The following is a 24581-nucleotide window of genomic DNA, read 5'->3' as shown; positions in this document are numbered from 1 at the left end:
AATAATTTTGAATTTTGTACATTTTCTATAGTACATATAAATTTTGAATAGTATCGATATTTCGATTAATAAATGACGAGAGATGACAACGTCTTCTGGTGAATAAAATCCAAGTTTATTTTGTATAATTGGATAATATTAGAATTTAGGTTTATGATTATCAATATGCTTGCATTTAGATAGATTGGTTGAATAAACACGAGAGAACAAACAATGCGGTTTCTTCGTACAAGATCTGCCAAGGCAGCCGATAAGCCGATATTCTATGGTTACTCTAGAACTGAAGGATCTAAACACGAAGATCGAAACATTCTTTTGTCTAGGAAGCTTAAAAGCTCTTTTGTAAAGTAGAGTACAGGTCCCTTATAAGATCCTCTTAACGTCTCCGGAATATCAACAGCACTTGATTAACAGTTATAGTCTGATAAAAACCGGATATATTTCAGAATATAAATTTTAAAACTTGTCTTTTTCACGCCTTTTATTATCATTATACACATGTCACATTTATCATTTATATATTTTAATGAAGTAGACATAAAATTATACTTTGCAATTAAAAACGCGAAGTATATACAAAACGTTTTTAAATAATCTACATCTAATTCGATGATTAGAGGAAGGAGCTCTATAGATAGCTGTATGATCTAAGATAAGTATAAAAGAAGAAATATTTCTACATAAATGGATTACTGCGATAAGATAAAAAAATTCCTGTTATCAGTGTATATCCGTAAAAATAAAAACGTCGTTAATGTCCACGACGACGGACACGACGCGGAGGCCCGCGCGACGCCAAGCGGAAGGCAAAGCGAGCAGCAAAATAAAAGCTACTGCAGAGCCGGCTGGCGTTATAGACATGCTCGCGCCTCCGTCTCCTCACCACCCTCGCGTTCGCTCGCTGCGGGGTAGTTGGCGTCCATTCCTTCTTTCTTTTAATCTTACTTTTCCCGCAAACGGGCAGCCAGGCGTTAATTCAACGGCATTGATTGCCACACGGCAATCCCCCACCGGTTCTGTGCGAACGACCGAGAAAGAAAAAGAGAGAGAGAGAGAGAGAGAGAAAAAAGAGAGAATGAGGGGGTGAGATCACCCCTCCGTTCCTTGCTCTTCCAGCATCGTGCCTGGTAAGGAACGACGCTTCTGCTCCCTCCTCCGCGTCTTCTTCGATCCCACGCAGCACTCGTTTCCTCGGCTACATTCTTTTACTTGCCTACCCGACTACTCTCTCGAATCACGATACGATAGGAATGCTTATTTCCACGCTTCACGATATTTAATATCGCGCATTTGCGTTTCTAATGTATCTCAAGATATTTTATCTTCGAGCTAGTTTATTTTCTATTTTTACTGTCTTTCAATTTCTCTGTATGAAATGTTCCATCTTTCTTGGATAAACATATCTTTTATAAACTGTTGACACTGATGTAAAAATAAAAATATGTTTGTCGAGTAAATCGAGCTATAATACGAAGGACAGACACTAAAATGCTGAAAATGAGCCAGGTATAGACACAGTCTGCTAGGTGGTTTTAATATCACGCGTAATAAGGAGGTGAGCAGCAACTTTATGACGATGGGCGAGCCTGGCGCTCTCGTTCGATGCAAACGATCGAGATAAATGGTCCAAAGGGTGTGGACTCGAGATGGACGAGAGTGTCCCTGGGGTTGCCGGCAGGAACATCGGGGGAGACACAAAGAGGGAGAAGAGACGACGGGAGAAGGTAGGGGTCGAGTGCCCGGGGTCAATCTATAATAAAGCTGGCGTTATCTCGACCGGCTAGCGTGAACGAAGGCTAGAGGCTCGTAAAAAAACGGGAGAACGCTGCTTAAGAACGGATTACGGGAATGAAATCGGAGAACCGATGTTCGCAGCCAGAGTATCCTGCAACTTTGAGGGACACGTTTGTGTCGCGATTAAAAGTAAAGGCAGAGCGTGTTACTAAACGTAGAAGGGAAAATGGAAAGATGAGGCACCCCATTACATATCTGATTCCTAAAAATTGTGCATTTAATCTTATAGAATCATGTATTGCAGCAAAATCTTTTTTATCGTTATTTTACTACTTAAATGTATTTTCAGTTCATCAAAGTGTAACTAAATGAAGTACATAATATGGTATCTATGGGATTGTATCTATTGCGTTATGAATGTTTAATTTATCCACCAATCCGCGGAGATTTATATAGACATTTTACTCGTATTAGATTTGGTCTTAGAATGACTATTATTATTATTTTATTTTATTTCTGAACACCAACGTGGCTTCTATGTACACATAGCAACGAATGATTCTTATATGCTGACTTCTCCCTCGGACTTGCTATAGTGAAGTCATCGTTATTCCAAACGATTGAGTGCAGTTGTTAGCAATAGGTAATCCAGTACAATCGTCGGATGCTGAAGATACAGAGGGGAAAGATCGAGGAAATCTCAGAATCACAAAATGTACCGACTAAACAGATCATAGTCGCTGAATGCGCAAAGTTTTTTTTCGCAAGACGCTTCTAAATAAAGTAGATTCCAATCTTGCGGAGTAAAGTACTCGAAGGTAATTTCAGCAATTATGAATCAATAATTGCACACAGTGCGCATATCTAATCGTTGCAACGGAACGGAAATTACACATTCATTTCTCGTAGGATACACTACGACCCTCCGTAGAGATAGAAACTTGCTCGAGTTGTGTATCAGATCCATTATTATTTTACGCGGAAGAATCACCTGTCTGCCTACCTGTTACTCGAGCTAACGCGCGTGAAACTCATTACAATGCATAAGAGGGCGCAGCGACTAACCCTTTATGCTAATGCCGTCGAGGTAGATGTTACACTGGGGTGATTTTTATCGCGCATTTTAAGGCTCATTTACTTAATGAGCCGCACAATATGCATGTTTAGGTTACCATTTGCGCTCGAAAATGACCACTATAATATTACGACACGTGATGACAATTCTCTCATTAGTTACTCTATCGCTATTATACACTAATTTCTCTTGTTTATACGTAATATTATATTATATTATATTACCGTGCAGTACATAATTATCTCATTTATAGCGTATAACTAGCGTATATATTTTATGTATTCTAATATATTGTGTATTTTAATTTATATGTATATTTAATGCTTTTGTAAATTTAAAAAAACAGTACGTAAGATTTTTTAAATTGATATTCTAAAGACATACCTATTATTATATGCATTCAAACTTAAAATCATACTCTTGTATTGCATAATAAATTTAATAGCAAACGTTACTTCGAATTATGTGGGGAGATGAACCGACGTAAAATTTTCTTTTCGTGATATTCGGCTGTAATTTCAGTTATTACAGTTTCGGCACATACCGTCCTGCGCTTCTTGCGGAATCCATAATAACCGACCTCCCCCCCCCCCCCCGCAGCAAACAATACAAAAATTATGTTCACGAGAGTTCTACAGGAGTTTTGCAATCTTTCCCTGTAGTTTCATCTCGAAGCGTGTCGAGAGCCCGCCGTTTATTCGAGACACATGACGAGCGGTTGCGCTAGTATATTGGTGAGGTGTATACATGCGTGTATCCGTGTATCTAACTAGCTCTGTGTGCACAGGACTGCAAAAATATATCTCGAACTTACGCCGGTAACTTTCTCGATTTAGAAATGATTTGCGAGCATTGAGAAGAAGTAGCAATTTCTTCGTTCGGGAAGCAGGATGCCGGCGTTCGTTGCTCGCTTATTAACTTTTAATCTGTTGACGTTTTTGCATTTTATCGATAATTTCTCGGACAAACGCGAAACATTTCAGTTATTGCGTGCTTCTTCAGCGCAAACTTCACTGACGTTAATCTAGCATAAACAGTGCTCGCAATAACCATATGCAATTTACTTAAATCATGACATTTCTACAATTCAGAGGATTAATCTGTTTCTGTATATTTCTAATTGGACATTCCCAGATAAAAATATATGAGACAAAAACACAGTTTGATATAAAAAAAATCTCACTTTTTAATCTACTCAACTCTTGTTCGATTAATTTTATTGTTAAGACGATTTCTGATTGTTATTGACGATATATTTCAATTATTTCTATATGAATTACTTCATCCATTACTTTTGTTAACTGTCCAGAGTGGAAATTATGTCCACTATATTGGGTGCCAAGCAGCTTCCACATTTCTGACATCTCTCATGTAAGAAATTTCATGCCTCGGCAGTGATGTACATCTCCGTATATTTATTGTGAACATCTGATTCGAAGATGATTCGAAGAGTGAGTCGAAACGTCATTATATTACACTTTTATTATTGAAATTTTTTTTTAATTTAAATTATTACTGCAAATAATCGCTTGTATTTCGTCTCTAAATTCTTTCGTCAATCACGACAATGACTTTTGTCACAAATCTTATTTTATGTTGTTTAAAAGAATCTCAGGAAATCAAGATGGCTTAAAACTGATTCGATTAAGGAAGCAGAATGCGCGAGAAATTTTCTATCGCTTAATAATATGACATTTTTGCCCATCTCAGATATATGCAGCTCCATCATAAAGAGTGTCCACACCTCTATCGTAATCAGAGTTCCTGTGATCTCGCGCCCTCTCGAACGAAGAGGTTTCTTTTAATTAAACTGCCCCTACCTTGCCGTCTAGTTATCCCGTCTTTTCCGGCAAAAACGAGATTCTCGAGAGACATAACAACCGGCAGCACGCGTTATCAGTGCTCACCAGCGATCCAAGCACTCTCCCCAGCCAGTTTCCATCCCTTCTGACGCAGATCCGACTTTGGCTTTGTTAAAACTCACTCTCGGGTTGTTAACGATGACACATCCTATCGTCAGGATGTAATACCGAAATATCGTAATAAGTTTGAAAATAAAAAAGGAAAATTAAAAAGGATTAAGAACTTAATTATAAAGGATTAATGTAAAGAATTAAATTAAGAATTCTAAAATGTTATCAATATTAATACAGTATTGTTACGCTGAAAGAAAAGATTGGCTGAAGCCAATGGCATAGCATTTTTAATTCAATGCAGCCGCCAATTTTTTGTTGCGTTAGCCTATCGAAATCCTATACTAACATTGCGGATTGGCTAACGCGACCACAAAATTGGCTGCTGCATGAAAATTAACTATTGCAGCCAATTAAAAATGCTATATCATATTTTACCATCTAATTTGTTGCAGCAGCCAGTCTTTTCTTTCAGTGTAAATTCTTCTTTCAATACGTAAATTTTACGTGCAAGGAAATAGGCCACTTTTAATTAATGTAACAAAATTTTCACAAACATTTTACACTTTTAATAAGAAAATATTTAAAATATTAATCTAGACTTCTATAAACACAAATAACGTAATTATTAACATAAAGAAAAAAAAGAATAAACACTATTAAAATCAATCTTAAATGATATAGAGTACTACGTAGTGTTCAATATATTTCTTCATAACATTTAAAAAAATGTATTAAATACAGTAAAATATATAACGTAAAACTGTTTAAAAATTGAAATCACTTATCGTAATCTCTTTATAATATTGATTATCGGGGAATAGAAAATGATACGTGACGGATTTAATTAAAAGCTTAGGTATCCTACTTATCTTCTCTTTTAGCATAATAGATTGTAGATTTTCTGATCACTGAAGACTTAGCGTTCAATGACTTCATTTGTACGTACAATTCACGTATTAATAACATTCTAGATTTAAGCACATACATATATGCTAAAAGTTTTTAAAAATCCCGAAATCTTTATTTGTTTTTAACGTGATATATGTACATGTAATAATTTGATGATAGTCGTATTGCATACTTAATTAACGCCCATCTATCCATTTTTATCTGTTACGCGATGACAGAAGCCGTAAACTCATGTTTCTCAGCAGAAATAAAAGAGATCAAACGCGACGGTATAGATGAGGACAAAGTTACGAAGCTGGATGTCATGCTGCACGCTCATAATCCCGAACAACGTTTCGCCGCATCTTCGTATCTTTGCTCTCGCTTTCTTCTTTCCCTCTCCTAAGCGAAATTACTTATAATATCTGTCAGCGAACAGACACGGCCGATGGCGCCGTTACCATCGCGCTGCAGCAATCCCTTGGAGAAATGCCCTCTTTATTATCTATCAGAAGCAATCTACCGAACACTTTTCCTCTTTGCTCCTTTTTTCCTTTCGTTTTCCGTTTGTCGCTTCCTCTCTCACGTTTTCGCCTCGGGCTTAAAACCCAAGACTAATTCCAGCGAGTGTTGCTTACGTTTGTTACAATTCGTCGAAACTATGATTATGACTGATGAACAATTTCTTCAAAACTTTCTGTACGCGAAACAATTGATTCGCCATTGATTACCTTTTCAAAGTAAATACTACTGCAGCTAATGTTACATGTAGAATTGCAATGTTTCTAGTTTGTATTATAAATCACATGACAGATCTCACATACATATGTATTATTTTTTATTTATAATATTATATTACAGTATATAATGTTATCATTTCTTTTTTCAGTCAAATATTCATTTTATTTATCTCATAATTAGCGAAACGTAAGATTCGATATATTTGCGTTAATGTTGCAAATATAATTTAACATCGCGTCGCATCGCCATGCAATCGTGCAGTTTCGCAACGAGTATGTAAAGATTGCGGCATTAAACGCGATTAGTTCCAGCTGCAGCAAATCTTTCCGCGCTATAATACGACCGATCGACAAAGAAATCGGACCACATCGGATTGCTCGGCGTGCGGCTCGGAGTTGACGGCTTTTCAGGTTCACTAGGAATGCCTTGAACGTCCCGGCGTATAAACCGGCCGGCTAATTTAGACCGACTGTCCCGTGAAATTACCGGGGCTCGCGGGTAATGAGAGGGTGAATGGTGAGGGATAGGCCAACCCTTGAACAGTGGCCGGCTAATCACGGCCGCTCGTTAGCGAATTGAATGCGCCGCCAGTCGTATCGGCGGGTAGAAAGTCAAAGAGAGTTCTTTTCTGCTTTAAAAAGGACCTCGGCTATTGCTGCTCGTCTCTCAAAACTCGGCACGTTCGTAACCGCTATCACGATAGTGAATCTTCCAGGAAGCAGTCTCATTTCATGGATTCTCGATTGACATCTCTATCATAACAGTAATGATACATTTTATTGTATTGCTGTAAATAAATTACGCATAATTCCTTCCGAATGTTACTTACAAACGTGAATAATAAAATAGTATTGTAAATGATTATCATGCGACTTAACGAACATTTTATTAAAAAATTTTTATAATTGAGATTACCAAATATAAAGATGTATGATAAATACTATGTTATCCGAAAAATAGTGAAAAGTACATTTAAATAATTATATTTCTTTCGTCTAAGTGGTAAATTGTTTCTAGTTAATCGAAAATTTGAGCGAATCTCACGGTAAATACCATGGGATTTACGGAGGAATTGTACAATGCATCGATTGTCGCTAACTTAATGGACACCCTATATTTGCTCATTAACGAACCCTCTGTCGCGAATCCGAAGCGCTTCCAACACGAGGGCAACGCTGACAGACGAGAAGGATGCTGAGAAGAATAAGGAGAAGAAGGTGAATCCAGACGGTGGATGGAGATGGGAAGTACAAAAGGAAGAAAAAGAAAGACGGGTCCCTCGTTACAACTTCTGCGAGGAGAGAAGCAATACGTCCAGCTTTCCAGCGACACAAATTACGTTTTCGGAACTAGCAAGCAGTCGTAAAATATCGCTCGCGGCGTTTTAAGTAGCTTCGATAAGAAAACGAACTGCGGCTAATTAATTCGCGTGACTATTAACGATTATAAATTGCTTTCTACAACCGGCGTAATCAATGGATAATCAAGTTTGTCACATTTAAAACCTCCGTCGTGTCCATTGATTATTTCTTGGGGATAGTAAATGTTCAGTGTTGTATTATCGTTTCGTTTCAGCAGCAAAATTAAATTCTACATTCCGTTTGTCGTAGTAAATTTCTTCGACGATCTTGTAGACAAGTTTTCAACACCGCAAACATCATTCTTCTTGCTACTGTGATCACGACGAATAGAATGGCGGTGCGATTACAAAGAGGAAAAGAAAAATCAAATTCGATTTCTTATCAATAAAATTCTCAATTTTGTTATTCCTTTCATTTCTTTTTCTATTTCTTCTCTTTTGTTAAGCATTTTATGAATATTTATTATATCCTATGTAAAGTACTTAAAATGAAATATAAGGAGGAGGGCGAGTATAGGGCGAGTGTATCATCCGAATTAACGCATTCATTTTTTATTTGATTTCTTGTTGACTTTTTTTCTAATCCTACAAATTTTTTCTCCCACAATTAACTCATTGTAATTCCCCTTTAACAACATATAACGTATTCAGTATTTAATTAACAAAGAATAAATCAATGGCGCCTTTATAGAATTTTACAAATAATTATAAAAGGAAAAAAAAAGAGCAAAAGAAGATATTTTAAATTCTTCGAGGAATCTAATAAAAAGTAAATTTAGATACCCATATGAAATATATATTTAATTTTGATATAAAATTACATGTAAATCGATTCAATGTCTTAACACGTCTTACTTTTTGTCTACAAAAGAAGCAAACATGGTGTTAGAAAAAGAGAGAGAGAGAAAGCCCACACAAAACTCGATCTCGTTACGACAGTTTGGAATTGATACAAAAGAGTTTCTAGCCAGCTCCTCCTCGCGTTTTTCTCGTTTTCCACGTAGGGTGAAACAGTAACGTTTAAAGCGCCAGGCGGCCGCCTCCTCCGCTGGGAGGGGTGGATGAGGACCCCGCCAAATATTTGGTTAGTCTTTGATGGGCTTCGAGAAAGGACAAGGAAGATACCAGCAGCGTGGCGAGAAGAGGATCCACACAGAAGAAACGAAAAGGTAAGGAATGGAAAGGAGGGGAAAAAGATCCGAAAAGAGGGATGAGGGAAGAGGATAGAGGAGATGGAAGCGCGTGCTAAGGTCCACGAACGGAGCGGCGGATGAGCTGTAAGAGCCGGAGAATGCCGGGCATTTTTATTGGTTCCAGCTTTGGCTCTCCTTGAAACTCGGGAAGCCGATCAGCCGGACAGAAGGATCGTCGAATCTGATCTCATATGTGCCTATATTCCCTTCTCCCTCGACACATTCTGCGCAAAGGTAAAAGAAGATTTTGGGATGTGCACGCTTATCGGCGATTATTGCGTAAAATTTTGACGCTTAAAGTTATTGAATCTTTACGCGTTTGGTAATAATATAAATAATCCGAGTGTGAATCGAAAATTTATTAGATACAATTCCACTTGATGATATCAAGCATATTTTTCATACATTTATATGTATGATATCTTTATTACATTAATTACTTTTATTTATTATATTAAATTTTCGAAACTATATTTAATATCGTAAGTCAAGTTGCGCGGTTTCAGAATCGTAGGATGGATTGCACTGGAACTTTTACAATCAAGTTCCGACTGGCCACTGGGGGTATAGGAAAACTTCATTCGCGATACACATTTTCACGATGTTCATTCGCGATGGCGGAGCATCGTGGACGCGATTCTGTAAAAATACACGGTTTTACCTCGGAGGTATATCACCCCGCTGCCTATATTCCCACCGCTCGCTATCCCCCGCTGTACAATAACATCCCGCTCTTTCCGCTTTTGTATTTTGTAAGTCAATTCGAAACATGAATCGTATAATAATTCAACGGAGCTAAGGAAAACACGACGGATATTATTCGTCCCACCTAGTCCGCCCCCTCGAACGGACTCCATATTTATGGGAAAGCGGGGGTAGTTTGCGGAACGGTGGATCTTCGCATTTCCGTGCGTACGTTTTATCGCTTTTAAAACACGGTCGTGGTTATTTTCACTGTAAACATACGAGATCGAAGGGAAGAGTCCAAGAAATAAAGATCAAATTACGCAGTAAATGTTCAAAATGCGTTAAGTCTGCAAAGAAAATTCGAAATAATCCTTCTCGCTTCAGTTGTAACTGAATGAAATAAAATGAGTAAGCAAAAAAAGAAAACAAGTTATTTTAATTAATAATACTGACGTTTCAACTTAATTGACAGTTTCCAAAATTTCTCTTAAATAAACGCGATATGTTTCAAAAAATATAAAATGAGGGAAAAGCTGCTAGTAAATATTCTCTTAATCTTTTGCCTAAAATTTTACCGGGTAGGCATGGAATAATGTATGTAGTTCGCCATAGAAGCGAACTAGTTGCAATTCCAATGAGAAAACTGAGTGCTACGTGAGCTTCGTATCTCGACGGATTTCTGTCTTCTCGCCTCTCATACATATTGTGATTACTTCTCAGGGAAGAGGAGAAAGCGCGAGGAGAGGAAACACATATACGCTCACATTTACTGAAGAACGGTATAACGAAGATGCATGTTTCTCTGCAAACATGGCTATAAAGGTGTAAGGAAAAAGAATTTGTAATTTAGGAAATATATATCTTTGCGTAGAAAAATTGCGTCGCAGGAGACTTCTAAATACCGAGCGCACAAACATATATGTTGCGCCGCGTTTCTCTAATAAAAATTGCTTACGTATAATCTTTATAATCTTCAGCAAAACGAAAGTTTGGAGAATGAATAGTCGTTTCAACTGGAGCGAGATTAAAGTAGACTCTAAAAAGCGAGGTTTGCGTGGTGATCGATCGGTGACGATAACGAATCGTTTCGTATAACGTATAGCAACAACGATCTTATCGATGAAGTTTCCATTTCCGTTTGCTCTGCCGTTCTCGCGGTACAGTCCATCCGTCCGTCCGTTCGAGCTTTCCCTATTCGCGTTTTCTCCATCCTGTCCCTATTTTCTTTCCTTCTCTATCCTATTTTCGTGGCTCGCTCCCACATTTTCCTCTCTCCCTGCTCGATATCCGGTCCGATGCTAAATAGCAGAAACATAATTCTGTGAGTGCGAAGAAATTGCTTTATCGCGCGGAATAATGGTCCGTATTCACATGTGTAGCCCTCATAAGTCTTTTCCCCGATACTTGCACTTTTCGGAGATTGCACATGGCCAGACCGCCGAACCGCCCACGCATCCTCTTTGCATCGTCCGCCGACGATGATATGAATGCGCTGTTCCAAGATAGAACTGTACTATGGCAATGCATTGGAAAGGAGGGTACGTTGAATGGTCACAAATCGAATGTGACAGCTCCACCGTACGCGCTACATCGCCGTTCTGACAAATGCGGAAAATCAATACCTCGGCCATAACGTATTGCTTTATCTGCACTTGCGAACTTTGCGAACTGCTTATATTCAAAATATTATAATGACTTAAGATTTTTATCGAAAAATTAACATTTCTGATTATGTAAATTATTCACAATTATATTGTATAAAAAAATATGTATAGTGATTTACAATACAATGAAACACTCACAGCAGAAATTAGTACGTATATCATTTATACGAAGCAAACTGTTATTCAATTAAAGGGAAGAAATGGAATTATTAATGATATTGTATCAAAAGACCGATTTATCATGTTTTAAAAATGTTACAAACAATCTCAAAAAAGATAACATCGCAAACATAAGAAAGAATTGCTATAATAGAACATGAAAGCTTAATTGTTTAATTATTAATATTATTTGTATAACATACAAAGTGGAAACAAACTTATAAACACGTAAATAATTTAAAACTGAATTCAAGTATTGTTATTTAATTTTTATTTAAAATATTTGAACACACAGTCTTCTTAAATTAATATCAGTAACAAGTTGTTACTAACAACACATTGGCTTATATACCATATATATAAGTCATATGACATATTTTATCCGACTATTGCGCCGAAAGATACGTACCTGCAGACAATTTCTTTTGTGCTTGGGCCCGCGGCGAGAAAAATTGTTAAGAGAAATTTTCCTGACTTTAAGTGACGTTGATGTACGAGCGTAACCAAGAGAACGCCTGCAAGAATGTCAGATTCCTTTATTCCCCGCGAAAAGCACAGAAACCAACACTCCAACCGGATAGCACGATTACGCAATTAAAAAGTATGAATTATTAAGCCGCGCGTAATTTCGATATAAACTCAAAATCGAACGATTCACATACGAAGTACATACATACATCTCTGAATAAAAATGGACACGAAAAAGTGTGTGCGCGTGCGCGTGTGTGTGTGTGAGAGAGAGAGAGAGAGAGAGAGAGAGAGAGAGAAGAGGGACAGGAGTTGCTAGTATATAATTAAATGTTCGTAATTTTATAAGTTCTTAGTTTGCTCTCGTAATGGTATATAATGTAAGAATAATGAAATATAAATTGTAACATTCTGTAACAGATTTCCTGGTTGAGTCAGTCGAATCTGGCAATTATTTTTTCTTTAATTGTGCACTAATTATCTCGAAGTAGTGCCTGTTTCATACGATGGGGATTGCAGCCTATAATTCGATTTATACATCGAACCGCATCTGGTAATTAAAAGCATTGTCAGAGCGGAATACACGGATAAAGGGACCAGATACGTCGAGGAAAATGACGTTGTTTAAGTTCAACCGGTAATGATTAGTCGCAAGTAAAATCTTAATGCAACATAACTTACATTGAGAAATGCATTAATTGTGATGCATTAATTAACATGATGGAATTGTAAGAATCGGGATAATTGAGCAATAATTATTTATGACGAATTATATAATGTAAAAATAATATATAATAACACTTAATATTATATAATAATAATAATATGGTAATACATAATATATGTAGAGTGTATTTATATATATGATCATTAACGTGACTTATATTTTTGCAAGATAAAATAGAATCAAATATGTTCAAAAAGTTGATAGCCTGATAGAGTATAACAAATAAATTAATGAATAAATTGAAAAAATTGAATTTTTATGACCATATGAAGGTTATTTTCAAATGGAATTGTCTAAATATCATATTTTTTATTCGACCTTACGCTGCAAATAAAGGATGTTCACATTAGATGGAACATCCTGTATGTTCTAGAAGAATAATAAATTAAATTAGTAGAGTTTAATTTATTATTCTATCTAATTTTTATTTAAAGAAAAGCATCTACATCAAAATCAAACCGTAGATAGAAAATCTAAATTTACAATCATGTTGCTTTCATGTACGATGATTTGACAACGGTGGTTCTGTCCTCGAATACGAGTCGGGCTTACGTGAACGCGCGACTTTTTATTCGCAGAGGGATGAAAGTCGTGTCCTGCGCGGGGTGGCGAGTGCTTGTCGACAGTTCTCTCTGAAAAGAACGTAGCGGGGGTGTTGGCAAATACGTAGGACGCATTCAGATCAGCGTCGGCCGAGGGCCGAGGGGATCCACCGAACGGGAACGACGACGGAAAAGTAGAAAAGGTTTTTCGGAGCGCGTCAGCAAGAGACATCAGAGGCAAGAGGCCGTGCCATTTCCTCCAGTCGAATACAAATCAAATACGTGCGAATGTATCGTGCGTTGTTGCTTTGTATTTCGTAAAGATCAATGCGAAAGAACAAAACTTTATTTCGACAAAGTGAAGTCTCTTCATCGTTTTTACGTGTATAATTAATGAATTCATCTAACTTTGAATGATTGTGTTTTCCTAATGCGATACATCCATATGAATCTCTCTCTCTCTCATTCGATATATAATTTAATAATTTAATTTTTCTATAAATAATTCTACAATTAATTTTTCTATAATTATTCTAATAATTAATAATATTTTTATTTTGTTTTATATTTACATCTTTTTCAACTTTGCAAGTATCATATTAATATTTTTACGTTAATACGCACAAATCACGTTTTTTAAATGAACGTTTTATTTAAATGAATAAAATTTTTCTACATTTGTATAATTAAAAACCGAAAACATGAGAAAAAATTGTGTCATATTTTTTGTTAATTTAATTTTATACTATTTTTATAAGCTATTTATTTTATAAGTCAATCAATGAAAAAAATTTTCTGACTATTTATTACACACTGAAAGAAATAACGTTTTCTTCCATTACCGTTTGCGTTTTGGATAATATTATACCCAAGTCTATAAGTATCTACCTTTATGTTCTTGAAATACGAGGAGTCAAACGTTATAAATGTAACGACCTCGGAAAATTCTCGGAGAGCGGCTGGGAAACCAGAATAAATATTGATACACGTCAAAGGGAACGTCGCGTGTAAATGACATTCCGGGAGAATCGCAAAATGCAGCACGGCGTAATACGCGAGACGGAAAATAGCGGCAATACTCTTGAGTGCCTCGGACCGGATGGTGGCCTGGGGGACCTAGGGACCGCGGGATAAGGATTTGCTTCGAAAAGGGAGAGAGAGACACTCGTGCGAATGCTACATACGGGAATGCATATGCAGGAAACATAGTCGATTTTAGGTACGTGTACACTGGGCGCTCGCCAGGGCGCTCGATACATCATCGAGATTGAAAATACACGATAAAATAAAAAGAAAAGAATTTTTCTAATTTTTTTTAACTACGCAAATATAGGAGAATTTCATTCATTTAAATAAAAAACTTAGACGTGTTAACGTAAGAATTTAATTGAGATTTATAAAGTTAAAAAAAAAATATAAATATGAAACAATAAATAAAAGATTATTAATTTTTATTATGCAAATGTAAAAATATTTTATCATTATGTATAGCTACAAAATAAAATTATGTTACACGTCAAATGAGTTATGTAAGTTAACTAATTAATATTATTAATATTTTTAAATTTTATAACGATAATTAAAATAAAATAATATATAAATTATAAAGAAAAGAAGAAATTCTTAAGTTTAAACGCATATCATTGTAATATAAGACGCTTATAACGATACTTAAATAAGGGGATTGATTTCTAAATTTATATAAAATTGTGCAGTCTATTAGTACCGCAAAGAAAAGAACTATTCCGAAACAAAAGCGATCATGATCGCTTATCGAACTTGAAATATCGTCAGGCCGAGGGTGCCAGGATCGCCTCGACACACTGCTGGTCTTCGAGGGTTCCACAGTCCATCCCCTTCTTAGATCAATAATACTATTCCTGTGACAGCGCATGCGTCCCCCAGCATCTCCCGTTACAACCCCCATACGCGAGCTGGTTTCCACCCCCGTTGAGCCGCGTTCAAGACGCCGTGTACCCCTCCATGCAACATTCATAGCGCCATCAATATTATACGCGCGAAATAATAACCTGTGCATTTATGATGGAGGGGATGGCTCCATCTAAAAGTCGATATAAAAAAAATGGATCATGATAAATATGCGTGTAAACTGTTATGCAAATCGATCAACGATTAGTCAAGGATCGTGAGAAAAGATAGATTGGTGCAATTTGTCAAGTAATCGATCGATGAGAAAAGTTAGCTGAGCAGTGTGAAAAATATACTGCTCATTAATGAAAAGTATACTCCATTGTATTAAGAAATTATTATATGTATATTTTTGCTGAACACATAATTTCTTTATAAAGACATTTTATTATAAATTTATTATTAATTATATATTAAAATTATTCAAAATATATGGATTAAATATTGACAGTTTGTAATGCATTTTATCACAATGTATGCGTGGATTAACAAATGGATTATCAAATGGATTATCAAATATTCAAACGTATGCATAGATCGGTATAAGATTTGTTTGCATACATTTAAATATTTCATCGTTGATAAATGCAATATCTATTATGTACATAATAAATGCTTCTTATTTTGTAGATAAATGTAATAGTACGTGACGATAAGCAGATGACCTTCATACACAGATAACTAGCTATATCATGAAATTACGAAACTATATGTAGTGAAACTCGTAAACAGAGTAAACAGCAACGCGAGAAATCTCAACTTGAAAATCCGGTTTTCTGACGATTCAGACGGTAGTTAACATTCATAATAGTCACAGATCCGACTGTAAAGATCACACGTAGCATGGCAACTGTTATAAAAGACGCGCATTAGTTAAAAAAAAGTCACTTCCAACTAAAGTATGAAACGCGTTACTTCGTCTTGGAAAATGATTTATAATCTTTTCTCGTTAGTGTCGTGATAATGTCATCTCGCTTATCGTCAGCGTTTGTCATAGTGACGTAAAGGTGTCTTTACATTTTAAAATTTAATTGCTGAAAGAAATCTAAGCGATGTGATAGTGCAATCGCATTAACTCACATTCAAAGAGAAAATTGCGGTACGAATCTACGTCCATTAGAAATTCTCGGGATGATAAGCGGAATTGCGTGCCTGTGATAAATCGTGTAGCGAGTCACGGTAACGGAAATAAACTATGAATCCTGATATCAGCTTTATCATTGCTTGATCTCGACGCCTTTCAGTTGGAACTGTCAGTGTCTGAGCCGTTTAGGTTACATGTAAATATATAACCGATTTGCTGCACGCTATACGATCTCGTGGCGAATGTAATTAAAAATCTCATTGATCTCGTATTCCGACTTCGTTCATCATGTCTAAACGACTGTTAACTAAAGAAACCAGAGATTATTTATTTAGGTAATATTTACTCAACATGATAAATTTTGACTTAAAAATATTGTAAATATACATATAAAGTAAATTAAAATTAATATTTTCTCAATTAAAAGACTTGAGAAAAATATTATGTTAACAAGAAGTATGAACAAAATGCATTCTAGTAATACAAGTCAGAGTTTTGATTATCGTAATTGATTTTCTCCTTATCTTGATTAAAATGTTTGATAAATTTATCTACAAGTGTCTGACTTGTTGTAACTTTGTGATCGAATCTATATAGAATTCCAATATTAATGGAACCAGATTCTTTTTCCAGTGTGTTATTCTCTTTTCGTAATTCTTCAGTTTCTAATATTACGTAAACCATTGATGATACATTTGTTCCTTTCTTGAGATTATTGTACTCTGTATTTTAGCACTTGCTTAAAAGCGCAATTTATGGAAAATAAACTACTTTTTAAGCACACACTTCTGGGGCCCGGTATTCAACTGGATGATACCTATAGCGGCTATAGCTGACATGCGAAAGCATCCAAAAATCATTAGCGGCAAAATGACTACAGGTGAGTTCGATATATAGCTTTACTCCGGTAGACCCTTCGAAGAATTCATTCATCGTCTCTTAATAATCGCGACAGAGCGAGTTGATGCGCGACTAATAGAGGGAGGGAGGAGGACGAGGCTCGAGAGGGACCTATAAAATAATTGCTGCTCGAGCGCAGCAAATAACCGTTTATTTCTTAATGAGCAGCACGTTGCGAATGTCTGGGGGTGCATACCGGCCTAAAACCAGTCTGCAAGTAAAATGTTACAGTTAAATGTTACAAGTTTAATTACGTTTAATCTCTCAAAGCGGCGCGACTGCTCGAAACAGTTTCCTCTGAGTCTCGAAAATTACTATGTCTCAGAAAATTACTATATTCATGTAACGAAGAAGCCGCTGTAAAATTATTTCTCGATAATAATGAAATAATAATAAGATGATAGGATAATAAATTTACTGTATTAATTTGCATTGATTACGCTGTAATCTGTTTCTCTCTTATTTGATTAAGTAATTCTCTTTCTGATTTGTTAGCTTTGGTCCTGTATTCTCTGGTATTCATGCGGTTTGCTTGGAAAGTAAAACCGCGAAATTTGTTGCTGCTTGCATGCCACGCAACAAACGCCGGGGCTCAAATGGGGCAAGGTTACAGATTTCTCGATTATCACTACAGCCAACAGAAAGAGCCCGAACAGAAAAAATAAGATGGGAAACTAGTATCCACGCGAGTATTTCGTTACAACAACTACTTATTTGCAAATATATAATAAAAAAATGTGAAATACTAATGGAATTAATGTTTTTTATTAATTTTACTTATTATCGGTTTTTGCTGTAAAATAATTTGAATAAAATAATAATAGTATGAGATTTAGATAGTGGGATATCGCTTTCTATTCTGACAGAACATGATGAATTACACATAAATTTAATATGCGCATAGAATATCAAAGTAATTTATTAAAACTGTAAAAGAAAATTTCTTTCAGTTTCTTCATTTCCATTATCGTGTATATATAAAACATGTATTGTGCAAATATAAAATATATACATATGTTCTTTCCATTATCGGAGCATGTTATCAACCAGTAACGCTCTGATACTCACGGCAAACTTTATTGCTCAACAAATTTATTGCAACCATCTAAGATACAAACAATAGTAGCGCGGCGTTAGATTTAACCGTAGCAATTATTATAAAAGCGTGCGCGTGAGCGTATAATATATTATAATAATTGCTAATATATTGGAAAGCCGGAGCTCGAGGATCTGGCGTAATGTACCCTGGCGCAACACTGTTAACACTGTTGCATATATACCCGAATGATTCCGCTTATTAAGTTATTCCGTTACTATTCTTCTGATAATTGTGGTTAATGCGCAGTATTTATAATTCAGCGATCGCGTGCTGTGAGACCAACTTGAACGCTCCAAGATATGTAACATATTGCTCTTCGTACATTATCTTTCCCCAATCGCAATGAAACTGATAAGATTCCGCAGTTTTTCAGATATGAAGCACTCGATATTTACGATATTCATTAACATCATTTATGCTATATATATATATGTTTTTTCTTATAGATATTTTTACAAATTTTAAATCAAGTTAATCTTAACGAAAGTTTGATTAAATATCATTTTTCTCATTTTTTTTTTAGATTTTACATGTAAATTTGTTTTTTTTTTTAAATTGAGTTTCCGTAAAATAAAGTTCCCTGTCTTCTTTTCTCTTATTCCTATTTTAGCCTTGACTCGTTTTTCGGTTTTACGTGTCATTCCCTTCTTCGTCTATCGTTACTTTCCCGTATCTAAAGGGCACAAGTTTATTCGACTCGGCCCCAATTCAGCAGTACGAACGAATGTATAAGGAGAGCAATAATTTTCTGGGGTAGCCTCTCTTGCGCGCGATACTACAGGGGCGCGGGCACGGCATGGCATGGCGGGCACTCGATCGTGCTAGGGTCATTTTATGGGATCTGGCACGGATCAGACGCACGAATCTATCCTCGGTATTTTCCGAATGCTAAGCCGCACCGTTCTCTTCTCCCGACGGCGTTTTTCCCTTCGCCTCTTCGTTCTCTTTCCGTCCTCCAGTCCTGACCAGGGATATAAAATCCACCCCCGACTAGCTGAATAAATATATATGGCCTTATTAGCCCCCTGTGCTTGGCGTCGATCATGCGGCACGCCCTGCCGGCGCTCCTCTCGCTGATGAAAATGTTATTTCAAATGACGTCACTCAACAATGTTTCTGCAGTGCTCTTGAAAAGTTACTTGAAAGTGAGCTCTTTTTCGAGAAATGAATTTTTTATTAATTTTTATTTTCAAATAAAGCCATGTTAAATATTTATTGTAAGCACGTCGCACGTCATGAAGAACTGGCGATAGTTGTAAAGCATCTAAATTTGTCCGTATTATCCGTTTCCAGTAGTCACGAATGAGAATAATCGCTTTCTACACTCCGTCGTCGATAAGACAAATCCGGCGCTTTCCATTCACGTCCTTCGGTCCTGCGGGTTTTGTCGTGCCAGCGCGGAGACAATCGGAGAATCGTACGTGGAGGAGACGTGGAGGAGACGAGGAGCGACAGGGAGAGTCCTTCGGGACTGATTTCACAAACAAATGCCGCCGATTGAATCCTGGCATGTTGCAAGATGGATCGCTCTCTTTGAATCACAGATTACCGGCCGCCTCTACCTTCCATCTCGCCTCGCGTCGTATCGTTCCTTCGTACTGTCGCGATGTACGTCGTCCTTTCCTCCACTTCGCTCTTTCTGCTGGTCCACTTCGTCCTTCACGGAGACACTTCCACCTCCGTGAACGGTTTCCTTCTAGCGGGTATCTCGGCAATTTGCCACATGCCTACGCAGCTGCTACTCTCTCTCTTTCTCTTACTCACCCTATCGTGGTGGCATCTCAAATCTTATGTCAATGATGGCCAAGTTGATTGAAACCATAAAATGTTGCGAGATTTTGATGGATTAATAAAATCTATACATCTATATTAATTGAGTATCGAATAAAAATGATGTTTAAAGAAATTGCATCATTTGACTTTTAACTTTTGACTTATTCGATTAATTTTATTACAACGACAGTCGTTCTACTTTATTACGTGGATGAATATTCCTTTTATTTATTATGATTTTGTGATTATGCTCCTGATTAGGTGAGTGTTATATTGATTGTACGTCAAAGATGTGCAAAGTAATCAGCAATCAATTTTGATAGTGTAGATGAAAATTAATAAATAACGATTGAAAATACTGAATAGCATTGGTATCAGTGAGTGTAGGCATATTAGGAAAAATAATTGAGCGTCACTAATACGATCAAAATTGTGTGAAGGACGGCGTGGCGCCTTGAAAATGCCAGACACAATCAAAGAACGTTTCCAGCGACGAGTTCAAAATAATTTGATGAAGAGGAAAAAAGCACCGCCGCAAGCGAAATGAACTGTAAAGCGGAATGCTCGGATTGTAAAGCCTCCCCCGCAGAGTTGCATGAACTGCGGAAAGAGAGAGAGAGAGAGAGAGAGAGAGAGAGAGAGAGAGAGAGAGAGAGAAATGAGGGGAACGACCCTCGCTCCCAAGACTTTTCGACACTAGGACGATCTTTAAATTAAGTGCGTCAGCTTATGACGCCCGTGTAAAGTTTTGCAGGGTGGATTTTTGATTCGCGTGCACGAGTTGAGCGGGAAGGCTCCTGAAATGCGTGGCGAATTGCGCGCCGCCGCGTCGGTGCGGACCCCGAGGGTGAAATGAATCAAGCACACCCTCGCCATGCAGGACATACATTAGGCTGACACCGGACTTACCATTCGGAATGCTGACGATTTCTTATGTCAGAGATGAAAAGGAATAAGAGTGTTTCCCTAGAAAATCGAGAAAATATTTCGTGAAAACGAACAGAGTCTTGGCACTGGTGTCATAATCATTTTAAGTATATCTGCGATATTTTTTATTATGTATACAATCGCTGCCAAAAGTTTCCGGTCAATGACTAATTCTATTGTATTACTCGGCTAAATAATCTTTGCATATAAAGATCTAATACAAGTAAATATATACTATTTAATATACTTTAATAATTAATTAATATATTAACTATATATATAATTTTTTTATATTAATTATTTTTAATATCATATTCTTGAGTTGATTATAATAAGAATTTATTGACTTACAATATAAAATAAAAATTGGTTGATACACAAAAATTATATGCTGGTCGAAAACTTTTGGCAGCCATATTGTATATGTATGTAATGTATGATAATATATGTCGCAAATATATGCGATATTTAGGAAAAGAAATACTCTTTCCATAAAATAGCTTCAGTTTTCCTTGAACTTAATAAATAATAAATGTTTCTATAACAAAATTTGTTATTATATTTTGACTGAAACTGAATTAGAAGCATCTATGTTTTTTCTAAAAATACTCTAAGCAGAATATTATTGTAGTTATAACAAATGTTAGCAAAATGTAAATGTTAGCCGTTGTCAAAACAACGAAACATAGGTATTTTGAGATCTATCGAACATGATCGTAAAAAGATTCGATCGAAAAACATCCCGCAGAGTTTAATGCACCAACTGCGAGATACATCTGATAGATTCATAAAAATGTACTTTAACCACCCCTGTAAAATAACATGAGAGACAGGGCGCGTGATCGTAAGTATAAGTACACCGTTAGAACGTAAAACGCGCTGTGTTAAAAAAATCATGAGTGTACTATCTTGCGCATCATTCCCCCGAAATTACATAAATATATAAATTCGATAATCCTGTTTTCCGAGGGGCGCCATAATTCGTCAAGGGATGCAAGTAATTTCAGGAGGGATGCAAAAAGAAACTAAGCATCGTCTTTGAAATTACGTAACGTAATCTCGGTAATTCGGTGGAAAATGCAAGTGATTTCGAGAAGTAGAAACGAATGCTTGCCCATTTTCCTCGGATGAGTTTACGACGAATAAGAAACGAAGATTCACGAGAAATGACGAACGTAAGAGTGCGAAAGGTAATGGGGTTGGACTGGTCGGCGCACTACGACGGGATGTTTTCGTTCGAAGGGATGGGTCAACGTAGATGGCAACATAATCCCCGATCGAGAAGCCTGGCACATGGGAACATGGGGGACATCTTATCTTCATATTACACACCCGTCGTGGTTCTCAACCTAAATTTTCAACAATGTATTTTCACAGGTCATCCTCAAGCTGATAGATACAAATTATCTTGATTAGTAATAGTAATGTATAGGTTTTAAATATTAAATATTAGAAAGTGGCATACAGCCACACTACAGATGTAAATAAGTTATATGTTATTAAACAATTCAAACAATATGTAGACGTTTCGGTCACAATCTGACCATCTTCAGTACATTAATTGAAAACATTAAATTATTTAAAAAACTAGATACATAATTCGTATCTAGACCCTTAATCGTAATGTTAGTTAATACATAATTTATAGTGTCTTTATTGTACACCATTATTCGCATCGTTCTCAGATGTTTAAGATAATATTGATTACATTAAAATTTAACAAATTATACAAATACAAAATATAACAATACAAAATTCGACCGAATTTAACGATAGATTGTATGGTTTTCATCCTTTCTTTATTATATGGAATTAATCTCATCGATCTAAGTAGTTAACACCGATTGTAATTATTATTAAGCTAATGTATAGGTATTTTACATATAATAATTCAATAATTTAAAAATATGTAGAAACATATAAAACATAAAAATGATTAGATACTTCCTATTATTTTATGCCCATTAATGGGTAAAATGAGTTTATTGCTGAGTTTATTGAGATCAATTTTATAAATGAAATTCGATCTTTTTTCCACCGAAATTTCACAAAAATATTAATTTTACGTTCTCATTAATTTTACGTTTTCAAATATCGCGCCACGCATATCTCACAGTTTCTCTGCTAATGTCAAATACATTCTATCACGCAAAATCGATATCTCATAAGATTAATAAATGTCACATCGACTCTGCGATTGAATCGATCGATGCTGTATAACGCGCACTTGGATTACGTTACTTTAAAAGTTCGCAGAAGGCAGTAAACAACTCCTGCTTCGTACTGCGCGAGAATCACACGTGCTACCGTACGGATACGGAAGTAGATGGACGCGCGTGCACGTACACTCGCATACATGTACGAACTCGCATATAGAACGATTTCAGCGACTGAGGATGGTTTATGACCCGTAACCTTTCTACCCCCTCGCAACCCCTACCTTCGCAGATCTCCACCCGCTCTATCCCGCGCAACGTCCCGCGCGACTCCATCCCCCTGTAAACTCGATCCAATATATTAGGGTTAGCTTCAGCAGGAAGAAGCTATCGACGCCGACCTACCGAATCGCCGTCTTTGCCATTTCTGCCCGTCGAACTTTCAGACTCAATAGTTTGGGTCCTGATAATCGATAAAAAACTAGTAGATTGCATAGAAAGTAATTAGCTCTGAAAGAAACATACATATCGTAGAAAATCGTTTGCTTTGATTTATTGTATATTTACTGATTTTTTTTTTTAATACAGATATTTGATTTAACAAAAATTGAATTTCTTGCAGGCATTGAAATATGCAAACTATTTAATATAACAGTAATCTTAAGGAAATAGAATAGTAGTAAATAATTATTTTAAGGTAAATTTATAAACGAATTTATGAAAAAATAAAAATTTCAAAATTTGTTTCTGACATTTGAAGTTATGGCGAGAACCGTGATAACACACGACTTCTTCCTTCGATTTCCATTTTCTTCGATATGCAGTGTTCCAACATTCTACCCTCCTTACGATTGGCCACTACAAGGGACTCCGATACGTTCTGCTAGACGCTGGGGTTGGCAACTTTGAAGGATATTTTTTATTCATGTGACGTGTTTGAGGGCGCGGAAAAACACATTCTCCCGATCCAAGCTAAGATCGAACCAGGGGAATCGTACTTCCACCTAGTCTCTCGACTAGAATCTTCAATTTTAAAATTCCCCGAGCCAGGTCTACCGTCTCGTCTCTTTCGATCAAGATAGGAGAGTCAACGTAAAGCAATTCGCCCGAAGCTGAAACTGTTTTAATTCTTTACAAACTTTAATATGTACATTAAAAAATGATTTTAAAGAAATATTTTCTTTTATCTAATTATCATATATTTCTAATAATAACAAATTTACGTAACTCTACATTATTTCCTTTTTATCCATTTAATAATTATAACAAATAACAGTTAAATATTATATCAATTTATTTTGAGCGAAAACAACAACAATTTCAAAGAAACAATCGAGTAATGTTTTTATTTGCCGAGATTTTAGACCGTCGAATAAACTTGGGAAATCTTGAAATAAAGATGAGAAAATTTCCCGATTTTAAGACACAATATCAGTACACTCTTTCCCATATGGGCGTACGGTAAAACGACACTAAAAAAAAAGCTCTTTTGTTAATTGGTCGCTCAAAACCAAAGGATGGGAAGATTTCCGAGGAACTTGCGAGACGCAGCTCGTCCC

General features: G+C 36.2%; 2 protein-coding genes across 5 annotated transcripts in view; one reads left to right on the top strand and one right to left on the bottom strand.

The window, feature by feature from the left end:
- The window catches only part of LOC108756912, a 67199-nt gene that overhangs the window by 35453 nt on the left and 7165 nt on the right, over positions 1-24581 (bottom strand). The window lies entirely within an intron of this gene.
- Positions 15863-17793, top strand: LOC108756913 (mitochondrial pyruvate carrier 1-like). Of its 4 annotated transcripts, none has more exons than XM_018501087.1 (4): positions 15863-16182; positions 16328-16502; positions 16947-17047; positions 17563-17793. In XM_018501087.1, the coding sequence occupies exons 2-4, from the start codon at positions 16456-16458 to the stop codon at positions 17730-17732; spliced, it is 318 nt and encodes a 105-aa protein (XP_018356589.1). In that variant the 5' UTR covers positions 15863-16182; positions 16328-16455; the 3' UTR covers positions 17733-17793. The 4 variants fall into 4 exon arrangements, with proteins under 4 accessions (XP_018356589.1, XP_018356588.1, XP_018356587.1 ...); XM_018501086.1 differs by having other exon boundaries at positions 15863-16262; XM_018501085.1 differs by having other exon boundaries at positions 15863-16502; positions 16947-17043; positions 17559-17793.

The sequence above is a fragment of the Trachymyrmex septentrionalis genome, unplaced genomic scaffold (genome assembly GCF_001594115.1).
Source record: "Trachymyrmex septentrionalis isolate Tsep2-gDNA-1 unplaced genomic scaffold, Tsep1.0 scaffold13, whole genome shotgun sequence".
Lineage (NCBI taxonomy): Eukaryota > Metazoa > Arthropoda > Insecta > Hymenoptera > Formicidae > Trachymyrmex > Trachymyrmex septentrionalis.
This window is presented reverse-complemented; position numbering and strand designations above follow the sequence as displayed.